General features: G+C 37.9%; 3 protein-coding genes across 9 annotated transcripts in view; 1 reads left to right on the top strand and 2 right to left on the bottom strand.

Annotated features, from left to right (window-relative positions):
- The window catches only part of barc (RRM1_TatSF1_like and RRM2_TatSF1_like domain-containing protein barc), a 48,559-nt gene extending 36,519 nt beyond the window's left edge, over positions 1 to 12,040 (bottom strand). Inside the window, exon 1 of one of the 4 annotated variants that reach the window (XM_046609210.2) lies at positions 11,901 to 12,040. The gene's annotated coding sequence lies outside the window, so the exon portion shown is untranslated. The other 3 variants (XM_046609207.2, XM_046609209.2, XM_046609208.2) reach the window with 3 other exon arrangements.
- LOC124210818 (X-linked retinitis pigmentosa GTPase regulator) lies at positions 692 to 11,624 on the top strand. Of its 3 annotated transcripts, none has more exons than XM_046609205.1 (12): positions 692 to 745; positions 3,022 to 3,147; positions 6,552 to 6,644; positions 6,735 to 6,797; positions 7,157 to 7,480; positions 7,712 to 7,864; positions 8,026 to 8,190; positions 8,766 to 8,887; positions 8,969 to 9,049; positions 9,129 to 10,119; positions 10,198 to 10,283; positions 10,383 to 11,624. In XM_046609205.1, the coding sequence occupies exons 1-12, from the start codon at positions 715 to 717 to the stop codon at positions 10,404 to 10,406; spliced, it is 2,259 nt and encodes a 752-aa protein (XP_046465161.1). In that variant the 5' UTR covers positions 692 to 714; the 3' UTR covers positions 10,407 to 11,624. The 3 variants fall into 3 exon arrangements, with proteins under 3 accessions (XP_046465161.1, XP_046465160.1, XP_046465162.1); XM_046609204.1 differs by having other exon boundaries at positions 10,180 to 10,283; XM_046609206.1 differs by lacking the exon at positions 6,735 to 6,797 and having other exon boundaries at positions 10,180 to 10,283.
- LOC124210817 (ATP-dependent RNA helicase DHX30) lies at positions 11,165 to 20,544 on the bottom strand. Of its 2 annotated transcripts, XM_046609203.2 has the most exons (12): positions 20,310 to 20,539; positions 20,061 to 20,169; positions 19,123 to 19,820; positions 18,599 to 18,993; positions 18,189 to 18,472; positions 14,458 to 15,456; positions 13,972 to 14,313; positions 13,369 to 13,613; positions 12,949 to 13,165; positions 12,551 to 12,740; positions 12,212 to 12,294; positions 11,165 to 12,123 (listed from the first exon to the last, which is right to left on the bottom strand). In XM_046609203.2, the coding sequence occupies exons 1-12, from the start codon at positions 20,452 to 20,454 to the stop codon at positions 11,907 to 11,909; spliced, it is 3,924 nt and encodes a 1,307-aa protein (XP_046465159.1). In that variant the 5' UTR covers positions 20,455 to 20,539; the 3' UTR covers positions 11,165 to 11,906. The 2 variants fall into 2 exon arrangements, with proteins under 2 accessions (XP_046465159.1, XP_068989213.1); XM_069133112.1 differs by lacking the exon at positions 12,212 to 12,294 and having other exon boundaries at positions 11,990 to 12,123; positions 20,310 to 20,544.
- Positions 20,545 to 21,731: the final 1,187 nt, after the last annotated feature.

The following is a 21,731-nucleotide window of genomic DNA, read 5'->3' as shown; positions in this document are numbered from 1 at the left end:
TAAAAATTTTTAGATAAATATCATCAATGCGAATTCAATTAGGATGTTTGCAAGAAAATCGACAATATTTCTAGATACCTTGCTTACCAACAACGTTTTATATTTGACTATTTCCAAAGGCATAAAAGTATAAGTTCAACCTAGCGAGAAGTTTTCTTATTTGACAGCGATCTGAGAGATCAGCACCGGGCATTAAATTTCTATGAATTCAAATGGGTTTAAGGTTATGTTAGTCATTTTTTAAATTCGTATAATTTCTAACGATCCCAACGCACTTTTAGAGTAAAAGTATCACACCAGGTAACAGTAAGGCTGCTAAAATCATTGAAGGATCAATAGTCCCAGAAATTATTGCTAGTTCACTGAATTTGTTAGTAAATAAACCCGCAACAGAGGTTAGGTTGAGACAGATGAAGTTAGGTTAATATCGGTATTCCTCACATACCACATTGACGGAAGCTTGCCAGCGTGTGACAGTCAGTTTGAGAATTGATAAATCAATTTCAATAAAGGAAAATAGAATAATTAAAAAGACTCGCGACGTCAGTCGGCCGATAGCGTAAACGACGGACGAAAACGACGGCGACTGTGGCGAACTCTGGTTAACGTCATTGGTACTGTTTTGAAATTTGTTAATTGATTTCCTGTTGCTAGGCAACGCGGTGTTGGTGTTGCCACAAATGTCAGTCGGGTTGCGCGACACAAGGCACAAACATGGGTCTGCCGGATATAGACAACATACCGGGTAAGCGATCGTACTTTTTCCATATTTTACACGATATTTACCTTGCTTTATGGTATCCATTGTATTCCTATTAATATTAGAACTTTTACGCTGACAGTTTTTCGTATTTTTACAAAGAAAAAGTATTCTTTCTTTTATCAAACGTGTCTCGCGGTTGTAATTGCCGGTTGGCGGAATAATTTCATCGTGAATAAGTTATAAGCAAGTAACTAGATCAAAGTCGTGGTCTTAGACGCAACACCAATGCCATAGGTATAAAATGACTCGTTCCTACCCTCATTACTGGGAAAACTAAGTTCGAAGCAATTAATTGATATTCTCTTTTCATTATAAATCTGTTTCACGTTCGAATAACGGAAATGTAAAGTATTCGCTATAGACAATCAGATTCAAACTTGCTGAAAGACTTTTACCGTTCATCCAAAGTGATCATCTAGATCGTAATTTGTTCGACGTATTTATCTTTGTTCTGGTCCAAAAAAAAAAACATTTTTATACTTGCGGTTAGGAAAAATTCTAAATCGAAATATTCCGACAATTAACAGTATAAGCAAATTCACATGAAGATAGAAGATTGCTGAAAAAATTATTTCCAATTCTCATTTCGATCCACGGAATTCAATAGTTGAAAGGATTGAATACAAGGATGCTAATTTGTACAGAAATTGGAACAGTATAACGTTGAAAAAATTCACTGTGCATTATTGTTCCGTCAAATATTTCAGTAATCTTATCGTCGAAATCTGCGAAGTTGCGAACATTTGATAGAAAAAAGTTTCGCGGACTTATACGTTCGTTTATAGGTACATTTATTGAAGAGACGTAACTCCACTCCTAAAACTTGTAAAACTAGCAAGCTCCCTTCACCCTCTGACATTCATTTAAAAAATATGGGGCCTAAGAAATATATGTATATTTCGAATATAAGTTTGTTTTTTTGTTATAATGACGTCTATTGTCACATACGTGTCGTACGCACACCAACTACAGAACAGATAAAGCGGTTGGTTAATTCGTCTCGATACCGCGAAAAGTTGGCAATACTTCGTTCAAGTGGTAAATCAATGTAATCGTAGTTTCTAATCTGTTGACATTTCGACCGCCATCAACGCGGCGATAAAAAGTTAAGGAAAATCACAATTTGCGTGTAACGTATCATTACGTTTTTATTACTTGTATTACAGTATTATCAATTATACCTCAATCTTTTCAGGATTGGTACATTGGCTGCAGGGTACTGGGTCTTTATCTCTCGCCAAATCCAAAAGTTTGAATTTAAAAAAAAATTATTTTACACATCACCATCGTCTGATGTGCGGATATGATCGTTGATGCATCCTGTTCACCTCTGTTTCGTTCCCGAATTTCATTTTCCTTTTCTCCCCGCGATTTCACAATTCGTTACAACAATCAAGCGAATACAGGGTGGCAAAGAATTTTTCCTAACTTTTGCCGGAAAAAATTTAGAATTCCTTTGACCTTTTTCCACGGAACTTGCGTAATGTTGCATGGCTTTTACGACCAGAAACACCAGAAGTTAGAGGGCCATGGGAGGAAACGGTTGAAATTGCACAATACCATTTCCAAAAGCGAGATTAGCTAAATTTAAGAAGCACGGTTGAAGTTTGAAAACAATTTATAAAAAAAATACGTTTTTTCGTGAAAACCATTATAATTCCCTGGCTCTTCCCTGACTATTCCCGTTTTTCCAGCGTGTCGCCACCCTGGAATGCGAAGTCTGACGAATTTCAAACTATACCAATCCACTATTCACAACTATTCAAACGGCACCATTCCATTCAATTTAAACTTGTTCAGATTAGGCGGTTGATGTGGTACATTATTGGAACAGAACCGACCATCACAAGCCAGTTTCAAAAATAAAATTCGCTCAATTGTACTCCCTGAAATCAACTACAGAAATCAATACTACATATCAGCTCAATATTATTGTTTACCGTTCGCACGTGTTTCGCGTAGCGAGAAGCACACACGGTTTACCCGAGAGCACCAAAGTAGACAATTATTCGAATTCCGTACATAACGTTCGAAGCTGATATTGCACATAATGTGTGGTTTTAACGTGCCAGCAAATACCCGAATGACGTGACTCCCGCTTGAAATTCATAGAGTAAATTACAAGCTCTCAAAGTCGGCCATCAAGTCGACGATGATGGTGTAATAAAAGTTCTCTTCATCATTGCACCTGAGACCCAACGTTATCGCTAATTGCAAGCTCAACTAGAGAATCGTTAAGGAAAGATCTTCTGTTTCAGATACCGGGGCGGTATTCACTATCGGACGCAGCAGATTTGCCGATAACTTCGCTTCGCATTTTTTCATCCGACAGGACCCGGTGGTATCCATCGTTTGCGGGGACGAGCACTCGGCCGTCATATGCCGTGAGTGCCATCACTGCTGTAATGATTAGACTTGAAATTTTTTTAGGCATGCAACTTACTCCGGTGCCTCTGCACCTACATATGCCGAAAACGGCAATAAATCTTTCCAGCCTTCCATATCGTGTTATCGGAATTTGATGACGAGCGTCACGGTGCGATAATTTGTAAAGATAGCATATCCGAAAAAGGCGAATGGCTATGCAATGTTCACTTAAAAATTTCTCTTAGCAAGAGTTGTAAACCACGTTTTGCTTGTAACTTTTCCTGTACCCTCGACATCATCTTTGAAACTCCAATTGAGCGGAAGTTATTAATTCTCGTAATTTTTGCCAAATAATTAGTATTCCTTTTTAGGCCACTGTGGTATACAGCTAATACAGGGCGTCCAGCGATATAAGAATTCAAAATTCCTGTATATTCCCGGTTATTTTTTTCAAAACTCCCGTATATTCTTATAAAATGATTTCTACGGCGTTTGTGCGTCATCATGATATAATCAACATTGAACACCGTCGTATTCGACGATGTGTAGAATTGATGAATTCGGGTGTCGTCAAAAATTTAGAAAAATCAGTCAATAAAGAGAAAACAATATCGTATTTTCAAGTACGCGAAAGTGTATTTCATAGAATTTCAAAATGTAGAAAGCCGAAGTACAGAAAAGTCAAAACAAAAGGTAAGGTATAGAAACTCAGAATATAGAACAGTCACAATGCCGTTATATTCTTATTCGTTGTTACAATTTTATATCACAGCTCCATTTGACTTTTCTATGCTTCCACTTTCTGTGTATTTTAAAGATTCTATGAAATCGATTTTCACGTTTTTGAAAATTCGACATTGTGTCAATTTATTTTTTTAAATTTGTTTCTCAGTGGGTGGCTGTAAAAATGGCAATTTCAGCGCGAATTCCCAGTTTTCCAGGAATTCCCTCTGAATACTATAAGCATCTGCAAAACCTTCACCATATCGTTACTGGGATGTGTCAATCTCTCCAAAGTGCAGCGATGTTCAAAACTGCAGAAAGTACCTACAAGTTCACAACAGACACACTAAATTTCTGCGCACAGGTAGCTTTTCAATAATTTTCACTTCGCAATTATCGTCCTCGTAATATGGCTTCGCGCCGTGGTCAAGTAGCAGTGTAGAATCAGTAAATTTAACACGTATGTACATATACCCGTATTTCTCACCTGATGGTAGCGCCTGCTGCCCGGATAAAAGAACTGTGCGATTAGATTTAGACGTAATGGTGCCACACGTACATACGTGCACCTATACGTATATAAGTATACGAGGAACCGACATATGCGACAGGTGATGCGTAGTATCGATTAAGGTTCTGGCAAGCTAAATGATTTACGTAAAAATCGATATACGTGAACGAATATCAAGCAGCTGTTCAATCAAACGGCCACGTGTTCACATTTTCATTTTACATGGGTATTATCACTGAACTTTCCCCAAGCGTCAATATTCCTGCGAATCCTGATTTAAAAAAAAAAAAAAAACAAATATATATTCGCTCGCAGAGACGAATGTCTTTACAAAATAGTTTCCCAAGTTTTGCAAACGGGAAATAACCGATACCTCTTGTGCATGCAAGACTACAGTTACCCAAAATTCTGAGGCAATACCTTTAAAACATACCATCGCGTTGCAGATAGGATTAATTTGCAACTTAACGCGAATGGTGTACGTGTATTATACTTTATACATGTATATTGCAGAACCCTGCGATAAGAGAATTAGCATATGACTTGTTCTATTCACCGGGATTGATCTATGAGTTTCGCATGCGTTGGCTGAAACTTATTGTTAGATCAACAGGCCGATAAAAAAAAACCTTCGATGAACCGCGGTATACTATAGCCGAGGAACGGTCACGTAACGACGACATCGCAGTCGCAATACCGAGCAATCTATACCTAACGGAACAACCGTGTCCTCGTGTCGCGAATGACTGGACGACGCGAACGAAAAGTTGAATATGGCATAACATTCTTATTGTTACGAGTATGGGTATGCATGTATGTACGCACATACATGCCCAGCTATTTTACTCTGTGAGTTCAAAGACCACCGAAAAACAGTAGAACCTCATCGGGATTAAAAAGTTTCATGTTTGAAGAAAAATTCGGGGTCGCACGTAGTGGCGAGAAAATACACAACGGCATTAGAGGTGGCATACTATATGAGCCAAAAATAACCGCAGGGGTTCTGAGGACGCGATAGAATTGGTAAGGATATATTAGCATATACACGGCTTCGGCGAAGTCTTATATATAGAACGCGGCTTGGATTCTTATCCCTTCACGCAATCTCGACGTTGCAAAAGGTCCTGTACCGACCCCGTCCTCACCTGACCTTCCTTCGCGTTCATTAGAATGTACGGTTCTTGTCAGGACAAAGAGCAAAAGTCACAGGACCCGAGGTGCGAGTGTAAAGTTCAGGATCGAAGCTAACCCGATTTGCAATTTCTGATGCTAGGTCCGACGCGTAGCAACGCAAACCATTATTCCTGCACATTGTTCTGTCCACACTATATTCTGCACACAATATACACACGCACACCGAATGCCCACTGTCCAGTTATGCCTGGGAATCAATAATGCAAATATTGTACGCCTGTTAAAGTTGCAAACGCTCATGTGAGGTGCAGCGAAGCTTTCGAGTAGAAGGGTAGCATTTTAGATGAAGAAAATGCAGGCGAATAACGGTTATGGAAGGAAAAGCTCCGTGTCGCAGGTGTTACCAAAAAACCATCTTTTGCTAGTCGATAAACTGAAGTTTAATTTTCACACAAAAAAAAGGAGAATAACTCGGCTTTTAGGTCTTGAATTTAGTCGAAAATTATCAACAATGTCTTTCGACTCTGTTCGTTCGAAGTGATTTTTTTTATTTTGCAATCGCGCTGACGCACGCGGTGAAAGAAACTAACGCCAATTACCAGGTTCAAGTGATTACTCATCGTGACTTAAAAAACTGTGTAAAAGTATTCAACGTGCCACCATTACACATACCATTCGTAGCTATAGCGAAAGCTACCTTGAGTCAAATTAACATAAGTCGATTAGAAAAGCACCGCTTGCCCTTCTAAATCTGCTAACAACTTATGCCCAAGTAACGTTGGCTGCCCACTCGTAAATTCAGGAAGAAAAAAGAAAAAGCGCTTATTACCCTCACTCGTTTCCTTGTATGCGCGTTCAAGTAAAGGCTACAGATACACGCTATCGGATGCGAGGCCGCTGCGAAAAACGTTATCTTTGAAGTAAACATTTTCACTCCTCGTAGTTACTACCCAATGGTTTTCTTTTCTTCAACATTTCTCGGTGAACGATATGTTAGCTAAAAACTCAATAGCATAAAATATTGAACATAATTTTCTACCATTGCTTTTTCAGAAAGCGGCAGACTTTTCGTCTTCGGGAGCAATGACTGGGGGCAGTTGGGCCTCGGGCACAAGAACCACGTTAGCAAACCGTCTTGCGTAAAGAGTGAGTAGCGTGAGAACCGTTTTGTAGATACAAAAAAAAGTCATCGTCTTTCGTGTATTTTACTTTTTTTAAATCATTGACCCCTTTCAGTCCTGAAACCAGAAAAGGTTACTAACGTTGCGTGCGGAAGAGCTCACACTCTGATATGTACTGGTAAGCGTTCGATTTCTTTATCAATTCTGATCCAAGCACTCGCACTATTTGACAAGATCGTAAGGTCACCAACCTCTTATATTGAACGATACACTTCACCCGATTATCAAGAGACAGATATATACGCCTATCGATCCTCTCGTACCCGAAAACTCATTAGAAATGAAAGAGTCCTTTGAATACGTGCAACCCGTCTACCCGAGACTGATTGGACGTCTGGTTTCAAGCAGGTAAAAGTCCCCGAGGTCCGACTTGAGAGTTTCTCGAATATCAAACGCACACCAAATCGCAAAGTATAATAACAAATATATCAGAAAGATAAAGGAAGTGAAGTATATTGCATATTGCATATTGTCCAGGTGGTCAAAAGATCTTTGCATGCGGAAGCGACCAGGAAGGTCAATTAGGTCGCGGAGGATTGGCTGCTGGAGACAGTTCGACTACTCCTGTTCTGATTTACGATTGCGGATCGACTGGACCAAGCATATCGCAGGTCGCCGCTGGGTCTCATCATTCTATGGCACTTCTCAGTGACGGGGGAGTCATCGCCTGGGGCAGTAATCTTGAGGGACAGTTAGGGCTGGCCGGTACTTCCGGTTTAGTCAACAAGCCGACGAAGGTTCCGATTCCAGAAATCATAAAAGCGATCAGCACCGGATACTATCACACGGCGTTTTTGACCGGTACATATACTAGAAGAATCAATAACTTATAGTGTTAGCACTTGTCAGTTTGACGAGTAATAAGAAATACTTTTGATCCTATGGAAAAAAAAAACAGGTTTAGTCAATAAAATGTATTCGCTCATCTCCAAGAAAGTTACTTCTATGGTCATTGACCAGCGAATATTTTTTCGGATTTTTTAATCTCTTTCTCACTTTCCTTTTACCAATCAAGTTTAATTATTTTTTAAGAAAGCGGCCTCATATACGTCTGTGGCGAGGCTGAAAGTGGCAAGCTAGGAATCGTTGTCAACTTCTCTACCCAAGCCGCTCCGAAACAGTTGCAGCTTCCGAGTCCAGCTGCGAAGATCGTTTGTGGAGGACACCACAGTCTCGTTCTAACCGGTAAACGATACATTGCTATCAATATTTTTAGTTCAGAGTTGAGCTGCTTCGAAGTTGTCTGCAAAGGATTTGAAAGAATCGAAATTGGCGTGCTTCATGCAGCTACTCTGAAATCGAAGATACAGAAAACAGCGACGTAACGTTAAATTTTTCACGTTCAGAAACCGGCGAACTCTACTGCTTCGGAAGCAACGTCAGCGGGCAATTAGGGATGGGTGTTGACGTAACAGAAGTACAAACGCCGAAGCTTCTTCCGCGTGGCGTTTCCGAGGGAGAAGTTATCACCGAAATCGCTGCCGGAGAAAGTCACACGGCTTTAGTTACGGGTAGGTAATAAATATTGCGTGTACCGATAATGACGGAAAAATGCTTCCTGCATTTTTATCATCGATCAAGAAACAGGATTTTAGTTGGACTGGGGGTACAAATTTAAAAGGCTAGCGTTACGCGCTACAAGATTTAAAGTTATGAAACCCAAATTAAATTTGATAAAAGACGGAAGAAGAAAAAATTTCACGACGCGTTTGACTTATTTTTATTCCGGTTTGAGTATTCGGCAATTAAAACAATGACCCTTAACCATCATTATCTACGTTGTGGCTTTTTCGTTTATAATATTGTGTCGAATTGCTTAACCGGAGATTTTTTATAGGCAAGAATTGAACTTGTACGAAGTATAACTCAATTTTGGGTATCATAAAAATCAGAGTTAGAGTCCAAACTTAGTCGCATTCAATTAAACCTAAATAAAAAATTTCAAATTGGATATGTGCTACCTGGGTAGTCGACGGAAAGAATGTTGGGATATTCGAGAAAAAACGAAGTTACGTTTAAGAACGAAATATTGAGCGCCGTAGACTCACGGTTTTTTTTCTTTAAACAAAATACATGATTTTTACAGAATCTGGCAAGCTGTTTATGTGCGGCGATGGAAGACACGGGAAACTCGGTCTTGAAGAAAATGAAAACAACGTCCACGAAATAACATATGGGGCTAAATATGAAGAACTCATGATAACCGATGTATGACCAATTACATATGTTACTGCAATATTTGTTGTGAACTTTCGACCGCCATTGACAAATTTCTAAATTGTTTCATAGGTCTCATGCGGCGGTTGTCACACAATTCTCATCGGCAAAAGACGCGAAGAAGTTGAGGAAGAGCCTGCCAGTGTGGAACCGGTAAATTCCGATACATCAAAAAAAATGTAGTATGTTTAATCATTGTCGCGGAGTATAAAGTCCAAGTCTCGGATTTCAGGAACACGTCGCGAGGAAGAATTCTCTGCCACCGTTGAAGATCGCGGCGCTTGGTCGAATTGCAGGTGACATATTGCCAGACAAGAACGATCTCGACAACGCGATAAAATCTGTTGAAAATAGCATTACAGAGACGAAGGATAAGGTGAAGGACACTTTGACGAATGCGAAGACGGAACTACAGAGCAACGTCGAAAGCGTGGTGAAAAATGTTACCGATACCGTCAAGAAAGACGTCGAGGTGGTGAAAAAAACCGCCGAGGGTATGATGGGCAGTGTTACAGACGCGATGAACAATATTAAGAAACCGGAATTCCCTAAGAAGCTCGCCGACTATATAGAGGAAGAGAATAAGACTGAAGAATTGCTGAACGAACTAGCCAACGAAACTGACGAAACAACGAACAACAATCAGACGAACAAAGACGATTCTGGAAGAGTAGACAACGCCGAGCAATCGGTGGAAAGGATGCAATCAGCGACCGCTAGTTTGAGATCTACCATTTCAGCGAGAAGTAATCGATCGACTGATAGGCAAATTAAATCACCCGTTAGCTCTGCCTTGGCAATGGAAAAGCCAGCATCTCCCATGGACGAACATCAAATCCCTCCTCCTAAGCCACCTAGACAAAAATCTGGTCTGTCGGATGAAGCGGTAAAAGAAGGGAAGAGTGCATCGCTTTCGAACAAATCCGCAAAAAGCGCCGGTAACGTGTCGATGAATGGAACTGGGGATTCTAAAAGTCCTTTTGAAGAAAACAATCAAATTCATGAGCTTGAGGAAACGATTAAGAAATCGGATACGCGGCGAAGTTCTAAAACAGCTCGATCAATAAATGGAGAAGAACAACCGGTTCCAGACAGTGATCGACAAACGGAAGAAAAAGAGAACAATATACACGAAGAAGAACTTGAAAAGGAACAGGAAAAAGGAGAGACGGAAACGGCGCAGGACGATGCTGATGTAATAGAACCTCCGCCGCAAAAAACAGGTATGTGAATTTCTATTACGTAAAACAATTTTTTCCCCGATACAATACCAATAAAAACAGAAACGTTTCGTGTTATAGGAAAAATTGCGAAATTATTCAAAGGGAAAAAACAGGAATTGCAAAATGGCGTTAATGGAGGCAGTGCATCTAATTCAAAAGTGAAAGTAAGCATCGTGGACAACTCTGTACTTTTGTTTATACGACGTATTTTCGGAGCGTTCTATGTACTTTCTACCTTTCGTAATTGATTATTTTGTTTCCAGTCAAAGATGTGTACCGTGCTGTAACTGAGACGACTTGGACGTGAAGTTATATTTTATTATATTTTTTTATGAATTATACAAGATCCGGGCTCGGGACCAAGTTGTGAACGAAATCAAAATTATACAGGAAAGTGATGACCATCATTTTATATACAAGCAATGTCACTTTATATTGCTCTAATATCAAAATATTATAGATGTGTAAAACGTTAACTTATTTAAGGCTGTTCTTAGTATAATTTAATCTTGTAATAAATAATATAATATACAATAAATGAAAATATATCACACGAGATAATATTAAAAAGAATAGCAAAGTGAATCTAACATTTTATACAAATTTCAACAGCCTGTGTATTAGTCATTGCAGTTACAACACGTCCACTGAAACGCTACCTCTGCATGCAATACTGCGCCAACTTAAACAATGTCTGAGCATTAATTAGTTTACTATTAGCGACATAAAGTTCCTAAAAGGAGATTCAAAACTCTTAGGCAACAAGGTGACTAGATCTAGTAACCAAGTTTCCACAATTTTTACAAAAGTAGTTGTATGCGAGATGTCCAACTGAAATTTATTAACACTGAATCGTATGAAGTATCCGTCTTTTTTACCTCAACTCAAAACATCTCAACCCATTGGTAGACTGGTCCAATTACTGAACATACAAACAGTCCAACCCACAAAAAACAAATCTGAGAAAAATTTTATGCAATACCCCTAGAGTCCATCTATCTCAATAAATCTTAAAGCTTGGGTGGTTTAATAGCCATGAAATAAGTATTCTGAGAATTGCTTCATTTGATACAAATTTACATTTATATACTATATCCTAGGAAACAATTAGGAATAAATTATAATACATATCAACTATGAATTCGTCCAACATCCAGCTGACGGACTATCTTAAATTTAATAGTTTTCAATAAAGCTTTTCACGACGTTATTCAAATTAACAAATACCGTATTACCCTGAGTATAAGTCAATTCTGAACATAATTCGCCTCCCATTTTTTCGACTTCTTTCCAGGAATATTTTATAGGAATCGAATATAAGTCGCATTTTATGACATGTTATCATCACAGAAGTAGGAATATTTTTTTTTAATATTGCCTTTTTATACATATTTATGAATACTTAAGTTAAAAATAAGTTTTTTCCAGCGATAAATAAAATTTCCAAACATGTCCCGAATGTAAGTCAATCCCGCGTATAACTTAAGCACGAATTTTTACGGAAATATCGGCGACAAAAAACCTCGACTTATACTTGGACTAATACGGTGTTACACTGAGAGGATTCGGTGAAGTAGACGTTTCATAAGAATAATAGGGTCACTGGGTCACCCTACAACACTTGGCGCAGGGCATGAAACCCTCACGAAAAACTTTGTTTTTAACTTCACCAAATGACCACAACGTATATTGAAAGAGTCCAGTTCTGGATCGGGATGTCACAATTAAAACATGTATCGCACCAACAGAAAGTATGTTTCTTGAAGAAAAACCATACTAACTTGATACTACCACTCTTCTTCAGCTTGACGAATAGACCCTTCAGATTGATCATCCAGTCCATTTGCTTCGTTTAAAATTTTACAGAGTAAATTGAACAGTTCCTTTTTAAACGACTCAATAGCCCTGACGTTCTCGTCACAATTAGCCAAACCTTGGTTTTCGATTAAGTAACGCACTACATTCTGCAAAGAACTCCTCAGATTCAGTAACAAGTCTGCAGTTCTGTAAAGATAATGGTTACAATATAAATAAAGTGAAAAATGGACAAAGATTAGTTGAGGTGGAGGAATAATTAAAAACGCATTCTTACTCTTCGCTGCAAATGAGCCGGACGTTTTTCTTATCTTGGAATGTCAGTAAGACATCGGTAGTTTCGACTTTGTTTTTCCGATACTGTAAAATTTTGATGTTGGAATAAATTAATGAATAAAAATTACTTCGCTTCATGAAGATGGATAGCAGAACTTGAAATCTTGAATGTACCATATACCTATAGTTATGGTATATGGTCACAGATAGTACTATAAACAAATTGGATGTCAAGTACTCAAATGTTGAAGAAATTGTATAACTTAAACCTTCAATTCATCTACACTTAGTTCCATTCCGTTAACTACAAAACGAAATTTAAGTTCGAAACAAAACTTACATTATGTGCCTCAATATTTCCTTCAGTGAACAATAAGACGGTGAGTGGTGAAATAATACTACTTTCCCGAATAAGAGTAGTTCTTCTTTCACTGCTGTGAACATGCCGTTGGTAGGTGAGGTAAGGACTTGGCCATTTTTCTCTGTTATAATTGACGCTATCAGGTGTTAAAGTTGCTCTCCGTCCATCTCTGTAAACATATGGATTATGGTATTAAAAAGCCTAAACACACAATTTATATCCGACACACCATAATTTGAATACCTATATAAATGGAATAGAAATCATAGCTAAATACTCCATCAAGTGGAATAGATTATTCTTACAGAGATCTAATGCACCTAATTAAATTCACTGAGCTACGCTAGTATAATCGATAAGAATCAACGAGTACTTACTGCATCAGCATAACATTCTTAACCTTCTTGAATCTACCATTTTTAAATTCTCCATCTCTTCTCAGGAGCACCCTTCCTAATCCAGCAAGGAGGACACCACGTACCAATTCGTCATTTGTTGAATTTGTGTTTAGATGTGAACCTAAGTCTTTCCAATTTTCGTACGTGCCAATCATACGGCACTGAGCAAGATGCTGACCGAACAAATCTTTCAGGTCTACAATGCAAGCAGAAATAAGATAAAATGAATGGACTGAAAAACACGTATTTGCTAAGAGAAATTTGAAACGGTTCGTATGCTTTGATTGTAAAAATACCGCATATCAAGGAAAAGCGAAATAAATTTTGCAGGATATAATTCGTTTTATTCAACCCGAAGTAACAAAGTATAAAATAAATTACTTAATTCCAAATACCAACCTTTCAAGAGCATCATCCTGCCAAACTGAAGCTGCGCTTTTTTGCAAAATTGATAAGCTTCGTTTTGGCTTTGATTGGCATACACATTCCATTGCTCGAATAGCCAAGCCAAGGCAAGATGATCGCTCATAGGCTCAAATTCAGCCTTTATTTTTCTCATTGGTGATTTGTCATATAACCTATCCATGAATATTTCAACGTCTGAAGACAGTATCGACGTCAGTGTTACAATTGGGTTTACGCACCTGAAAAATGGTAAACCAGGTTAGAATGAGAATATACCAACATACATGCATGTATACACTAAAAGTGAGAGAATGAGCAGCGATGTCACTTTTACTTCTGGCGACCTGACATCGTTGCTCCAATCGTGTTAGCAGATCAAGAGGTAACCCACTTTCGGTGTCAGTGGGTTACTTTCACTCTTGCTTTTAACCCCAAACTCGACCTACCTCTCTCTCTCTCTGTGAAACACGTTTGGTAAAGATTTCACTTTCAATTTCATCTACCAGTACAATGAGCGTACAAATTTGAATATGTGAGAAAACAAAGCGAACTCCCGGACAACTCTAGCAGCATAAGCAGAAAAAAATTAATACATACTGAAAGATAGCAGAGTAAACCATAGCTTTGCTTAGTCTAGGGTCAACAGGGAATAGTGCAATTCTTTTTCCCAATGCCGTCAGGTCCTCGTTCTTATTTAACGCGCCAATTTCGATTAATTCGTTAACTGCATGCTGCACAGATGTTATTTTCGGTGGTTCAGGCATCTGAGAGAAAAATTCTGCTGCTTTTTCCGATGTGTACGTTTTGCAGTCCAAAACAGCTTTGTGGAGTTCAGCCCGCATAATTTCGGGTAATGGGAACTTGTCAAGCGATTCATATTTATCCTTAGTTATGAAATGGTAGCTCTCACCAGGCTGCACACGACCAGCTCTTCCTTTCCTGGATACACAAATGGTATAAAAAATGTTCGAGTTTAGAAGAAAAACCAAATGAAATCTTTATCTGATCGAACATTATCGTTCAATCAGGAGTTTGTGAAATAAATTTACAATACATTTACGAGAAATATATTTAATCAATTACCTCTGATTTATATTTCCTTGTGATACCCATTGATTGTCAATACTACAACCACCTGTGTCATGATGAATCCGGACTTCCTTGTGTGCACAAGAATCCACAACATATACTACATCATCAATAGTTATACTAGTTTCAGCTATATTCGTTGCGAGAATTATTTTTCTGATTCCGTAAGGTGCTTTATTGAAAATCATTAACTGATCAGAATGAGGAAGCCGTGAGTGAACAGGCAGAATCAGGTGAGTGTTAGAGCTCAATCTCTCTTCTAAATATCGTTTTACTTTTAGTATTTCAGACCATCCTGGGAGAAAGCATAAGATAGCACCGTTGGGTTTGTTTTTTGAGATCCACTCAACTAATTTCCCTAGTTGTTCAGCGTTTACAGATGGGTTTGGTAGATTCATATCTTGATGCGTTATATCCCTAATGCCAAGACGCATTATATCCTCCAAGAAATGCATTTTCACTGGGTGCATAAAGCCAGGAACCATGATCGTATTGCAATCAAAGTACTTCTCAAATAAGCCAGCGTTTATCGTGGCAGACATGATGATCAGTTTCAGATTCGGATTTCTTTGCAATGCTCGGTTCAGCAATACAATCAATACGTCTGTATTCAAGTCCCGTTCATGCGCTTCATCCAAAATTACATGTGAACATCCAACCAAGTTAGGATTGTTCTGCAATCTTCGCAAAAGTATTCCAGTTGAACAGAACAGAATCCCGCCACTCGGCCCACTTGGCGGGATACTTTGCAATCTTACTTGGTAACCAATAGAGTCTCCCAAATTTTCGTTTCTCTCAGCGGCCACACGCTTGGCTAACGAAATTGCTGATATTCTACGTGGTTCTGTGATGACGATATTGCAGTTCGTTCCTTTTCCATGGTTTGTAAAATGGTCTAGGAGGAACTGTGGTACCTGGGTACTTTTCCCACAGCCTGGTTCACCTTTCACAACCAAAACACGCTGATCTTCAACTTGTTTTATGATGTCCTCTCTGTAATGCAAACAAAAATGATTAGCGTTACATATTTTTTCAAGCAGTTGGTATTTATAAATATTTGCTTCAGCACCAGAATAAAATTTTTTATGAACTATCTCCTAGTTTACCATACTAGTGAAATCAGGGATTTTTTCTCAACAGTTTTCTGACGTATCTTCAAATTTTCTAATTCAAAAATTGTTGTTGCATATGTATTTTTCATTGTACATAAAAACTGAATACATAACAATTCAGCCAAATCCTAGTTTTTTTAATTCAGTAAAGTGTCTTGTACACTGATGACACACGCTATTTAATATAAACATCGAGCACCAATTATGTTGGATATAGTACATCAGCAAATAATTTGAAATGCATCAATACTACGCTCTGATATAGGATTTTTAGTAAAATTGCCTAAGTAACTTGGAATTTTCCAAAAATTTCTAAGTTTTTAAATTTTTCCGGATTTCAATATTTGAGGGACGCCGATAAAACTACCTTCACGTATAAAATAAATATTGAAGATTACGGATTCGTAAAGGTTCGATTTTTATCAATGCACGTCAATAATTTGGCATAAATGTATAATCGATAATCAAATTGCGCAATAACTTAAACGTACCAAATTCATTGAACTGTCGCACATTACCGCATGTTGCTGCGACAGTATTAGCTAAAATTGAACCTATTGTCGGCATGTTCAGAATCTAAAACGGTTCGAAAATACGCACGCAAGGATTTCGGCGCGTCATGAATACGTCATTTGACATTCCTACGTATCGTCAAGCGGTGAAGATACGCGTCAAATCACGTCACGCTTCCCCCACTTGAATACCATACGACCGAAATAGAGTTCGCGCAGATATCGCCAATGCCGATAGATGCTCGTAAATACGTATAAATTTCGTTAGAATAAAGATGAAAACTTATTCTTCGCAAATTATGAGATAAAAAGAATGCGTATGACACTTGCGCATAACGCATCGTAATTTACAACGGAGGATCGATCTGCAAACGGTAAAAAATTTCAAATGATTTTTGCAATTCTTACTGCCGATTATGCACGACTAAGAAATCTAATTTAGATGGGCAAGTGAGTAAAATATTGTTTGAAGAAATCGCGTGAAAACGCAAGGTGATTGCATAATTCGCAGTTTAATATCATGTCAAGGCTAATTCTTGAGCACGTTCATAGCGCAATCAGCGCAAATGTTTGAAAAATGAGGATTGGAGGCCACGTATCGCGAAAATCACGGTCAGCTCGTGGCTTGGAGGTCGCCGTGTGTATTTTATCGTCACTTGACGGCCACCAGCACCGGCCAAGGCCGGTGAGAAGGCTTGAGCTTCCTCGTTTGCCAAGCGGTAGAACCGGCCAGGGTCACCGCAGTCTAAAAATGCGGGCAACCTGGTAGAAAACTCCGGTTGGCTGTACATTTGGTGGGTCAAGGTCATGATGACGATGTTCCCAATTTTGCAAACAAGTGTCGCTCCCTCACATTCGCGAATATATTCGCGATATGAAATGGCGATAAGCCAATTTGCAGGGAGGTTGTGATCCCGCGCAAGGTTGCCCCCCATTGCCGCATGCGCCTTCGTTTGCGAGGCAAGGCGAAGGACGATCGGACCACGTGGTTCTGACATACATATTATACGTATAACATGCATACGTCATACACGCGCCACGTGCGCGCGCAACGTTCTTTTTTTTTTTTTTTTAATCGTCGGTTTAAAAATGACTATGGCAAAGATCAGCGGCAGACGGGTAAAATTCATGAAAACTTTCAATGTTATACGCATGTTTCCACAATTTCCTTCCCATTCCTCGGTATTAAATTCTGTGAATGCTAAAAAGTTGGGAAATTCTTCTCATGATTGAACAACGGTAGAACACATTTTTTGCAATTGTATAGTTTCAGAGAAATGTTGTGCAAATTATGGAATTTATCAACTCGTACATCTCTGTTAATACAATTTCCTCTAGAATTTTTAATCCTATAGAACTATACTATTATTCTCGACATGAACTCTTGCAAAAAAAATCGTGTGATATAAAAATTAGCCAGTTATACAGAGGACCTGTACAAAAATTGCTGTTGCCTTAACATTTTTTAATATTTTTGTCTGAAATTTATTTCACGTATTCGTAAGATCGTATTGTACTATGTGTTCGAAGATAAACATATTCCGTTTTAAACTTTCGAATTTATGAATTTTTTTTAGAATATACCCATTTCCCAAGTCACTTGGGTGGCCAGATGCCTTCAGATCGGTAATTTTGAAGACTTTTTTCGTGTAAAAAACAGAGAAAAGTTGTCCCAGATTGGATAAAGAAAAAAAAAAAAAAATATTTTGCTGTAATGATCCAAACACTCCGAAAAAGCTAGGTCTAATGCCAGAAAACTTGATTTCTGACACTTTTCCTGATTTCATATATTTGTCCCCAGAAATTAATAAAGAAAAATGTAATATTTGCATAAAATATTCTCTAACTCTCATCATATTTAATCTCACCGACTTAGCGTACAATGGATCCCCAATAAACTTTTGTTGGCATCGACGTGATTCATGCTTATTGTTTTGTTACAAACAAAGCAATTGACATAGCCATCATTTTAAAATATAAAAATAGTAAATCTCCAATAAAAGAGTGCAAGATTCAAAGCTTTTAGAGACTTTAAATTTGTGGGGTTTCAACAATTTTTTCTCTACTTTTCAAAATTCTTAGTCAATCTTAATCAGTTCACCTGTACTTCATGATGGGTAAATTGATGTGGCTGTCAGTTTGCCTTGCTTTGAGTCTCTGATACATTTCCATATCTCGTTTATCCAGAGTCGCTTTACTATGTTGGATTAATGGTGTTGCTCTAAGTGGATCAAGTAAGCGATCAGATGCTTGAATCATATTGGTTACTGTGGGTGAAATCGCTTCGCCTTCGTAAATATCTTCGTCACTGTCAATCATTTCAATTTGTGATGAGTTAATATTATTTGGTTCAGCTTCTGAATTCCTCAAAAGTGGTGCTATATCCTAGAGCAATGGGAAATTTTGCTTAAAATGTATCCACTAATGAATAAATGTATATTTCTACAAATTATCATTGTAAATAAGTTTCAAGATTCGAATCACAAGCCTAGACATATTGAGTATGCGTACCTCACTGTAACGATCTAGAAGTTGATTTACACTCTCAATTAACTTTGGCCGAATTTCTATTCTGATTGGTGAATTCATAATATCGTTAATTTCATTAGGGCCATAAACCATTGGCACACCATTTTTCACATTTCCATTTGATACCAAATGTTGTAAGCACTTAAGACTTGCTGCGCTAGAAGCAGCTGCTTTTGTTTTAGCTATAGCCGTGAAACTCATTTCATTTGGCCACAATACATTGTAGGTAGCTTGCCAGATTCTTATTTTACCCTTGTTTGGCAATATAGATTCAAAATTTACTTTCACCATGTACTTTGGATCTTTGAATTCTGTGCTGACAATGGAATAAATTTTATTCATCGCATTTCGTGGATCTGGGTACAACTTTTCCAGTTCTGTAAATAATAAGCCAGTTGATTCACATAGAGTTTACTGAGTTATTTGAAATGTGAAATTATTCAAATAAAAGTGCGTAATTCACTTGCTAACAACTTTTTAGTAATAGAAGCTACTGAAAGACATACTTTCCTGGCTGACGGTAACTTTTTTTGCAGTATCTGACATGCCCTTATTTTGATCTTCTTTGCTACAACCTGAATGTAAGGTTTGAGAATGTCTTTTCACATGCCTTCTTCTTACAGTTCTCTCCACAAAGGAATCCATTGCTTCTGCCAAGGAATCATTTTCCAATTTGTCATTTGGACGGAATTTATTATTTGATTCATCTTTCAACCAATTTACTGATTCAAAATGAAAATCATCATTGTGATCCTCATGCTGATGATTAAAATCTACATTGTCGTCTTTGGCAAGTGACCTTTGATTATGCATTTTTTTGTTCATTTCATCATCAAAAGAAACTCTGTTTAATGCACTGGTATGAAACGTGTTGATGCAGTTCAAAGCAGGACTTTTTGTCAATTTCTTAGACAATAACATTGCCCTTGAATCGTTTTCTCTCAAAAATTGTTCTGTCTTTGATACCTTAAAATAAGGTATCTCATGTTTTTTGTATCGATCAATTGTTCTATTCACATATAGCACGGAAGGAGGTAATTTTAAGTTATCCTCCAAAGTGGTACGTATCGCTTGCAGTTTCACAGCCATGAGATGGCTCATCGTCTTGTGTAAGAAGGTACCCTGCTTGTCTATACCATTAGCTTTCAGAAGATTGGCCAACAATACATCAAGTATGTTCTGTTCGATTTCTTTACCGTGAGACCTGCAACAAAGAATACTGAAATAAAAATTCAATCCAGGCTTTGTATTTATTCTTCGAATCATATTAATCATAAATATATATGTGAGTAAAGTTGATGGCAAGTTATTTCCAACATTTGGTGCTGACGATCAGTATTATTGCAAAAATGAAATAGCCTAAGAATGAGCTGGTTTTGTTTGCAAGAAAACATTGTAGTGTAGAATAAATGAGCATAAATTGTGTGCTAGTCACGAATATTACCTTTGTGCAGAAGTAAAAAAATCCTTCTGAACGTACATTGTCTGCTGATGAGAGGAAGAACTTTGCATCGTTACCTCTTGTTTCGTGTTGTGATTTGGCTGACGGATGACTGAAACATTATAAAGATAAAATTTCGAACATATCAACGAGGACTTTATCCAATGAAAACTTTTGTTAAGCAAGAATTCACACTTTTGTAATTGCATCATGCTTATAGGTTATTTAAACTTCTCGGCATTAGGAACGTACCATTTTCCGCGCACGATTCGTGACACTGGGTCTTTTCGACATGCCGCGTAAACTTTGCACGCAGAGACGTTATGCAAGTGAATGATTTGTTGTATACATAAAAATTGTGAGACTTTTTCAACGAATCCTTTGCGATAGACAACATCGTCGCCGTCGTTTCGTAAATCAGCAGTGTAGTTCCCAATGTGCAACGCGTGCACAATGCGGAAGAAATAGCAGAAAACTACCGAGAACTAGCAAGACAGAAAGGTCTTACTCAGGTTTTTTGTACCCGGCAAGTATCGCCGCGCCAACACAAACTACGTTTTCTTCGGTACTAATTTCGATAGTCACAGAGGCCGTTGCTTCACGCGCAACGCAATCCGGTAAGCGGTCGGTAGGTAGAGCCGAAACGAACTGAATTTACCATCGCTCACCGCGTGTACACAGATCATACAGAGTCGAATAGTATGCCAATGGAATGACGAACGGGAGCAGGCTGAAATTTTCATATAACCCCGTATGGACGCCGTATACTTTTCAACTACGCAAATTCATTTGGGTCAAATTCAGCAATGTCAATCTAACTCCGAAATATCGGCAAAAATAATATTATCTAAATAGATGCACAATAAATAGAAATATGTTGGATTTCCAAACTCTAAATTACTAAAAGTTTATGTGCACCTTGTTGACTTTAATTATAAAACGAAATTTATCAAAAAGAAAAATGTTTTTACGTGGAATTCACTCTGCCTAAACTAGTGAAATCCGAAAGTATTACGATTTCACACGCGTTACACATTATCGAAGCATGATTTAAATAAAATTATCATTTGAAAAACTACATGTTAGTATTTGACCAGTGAAAATAATTTCACTTATACTCGTTTCCACACCACCGCGAGCGGTAGAGCATCTGGCGCGTTTTTTTTTACGTGGTATCCCCAGTAGGCCTACTCCACGGAGAATACTTGCAAGATCGATCTTACGTTCTTCCAAAAATTGCACATGACTTTTTTTCACATGTTATTATGATAACTTGTTTTTTCCAATAAATTCGTTCTCGCGTATATTCGCAGTTTGTTCGAAATATTTTAGTTCATATAACCCGCTGACTATTTATTATCGATGAAAGATAACTGTTCTAATTATGGATAAAAGATAGTTGTTTTGATTATGTATGAAGGGTTGTACAACCAGACCTAAGCCTGAAAATTGAAACGTTGATTTTTCAGTATAGTCAATAAAACTCAGTTACCTGGAACAGATGAAAATACAATTAATGACATGTGTCGATACAGACAAAAAGATAATTAGCTTAGATGAGTAAGAAATATAAGTAACGAACAAAGGGACAAATCAATTGAAACGGACAGAAGATTTGATAAGCTGCAACAGTCAAAAAGTTTGATTAGTTGAAAGAGATAAAAGGTTTGATAA

Source organism: Neodiprion pinetum, chromosome 1 (genome assembly GCF_021155775.2).
Source record: "Neodiprion pinetum isolate iyNeoPine1 chromosome 1, iyNeoPine1.2, whole genome shotgun sequence".
NCBI lineage: Eukaryota > Metazoa > Arthropoda > Insecta > Hymenoptera > Diprionidae > Neodiprion > Neodiprion pinetum.
The sequence above is the reverse complement of the archived record's forward strand: the minus strand, read 5'-3'. Positions and strand labels throughout refer to the sequence as shown.

Excerpts from the sequence above, each read along its gene's own strand:
- LOC124210818 (XM_046609204.1), top strand. The coding sequence starts at position 715 with ATGGGTCTGCCGGATATAGACAACATACCGG. Across the intron at positions 746-3,021 it reads GGATATAGACAACATACCGG|ATACCGGGGCGGTATTCACT; the intron begins GTAAGCGATCGT and ends CTTCTGTTTCAG. Across the intron at positions 3,148-6,551 it reads GCACTCGGCCGTCATATGCC|AAAGCGGCAGACTTTTCGTC; the intron begins GTGAGTGCCATC and ends TTGCTTTTTCAG.
- LOC124210817 (XM_046609203.2), bottom strand. The coding sequence starts at position 20,454 with ATGTTGTCTATCGCAAAGGATTCGTTGAAAAAGTCTCACAATTTTTAT. Across the intron at positions 18,994-19,122 it reads AGTTACCGTCAGCCAGGAAA|AACTGGAAAAGTTGTACCCA; the intron begins GTATGTCTTTCA and ends TATTATTTACAG. Across the intron at positions 13,614-13,971 it reads GTTTACTCTGCTATCTTTCA|GTGCGTAAACCCAATTGTAA; the intron begins GTATGTATTAAT and ends ACCATTTTTCAG.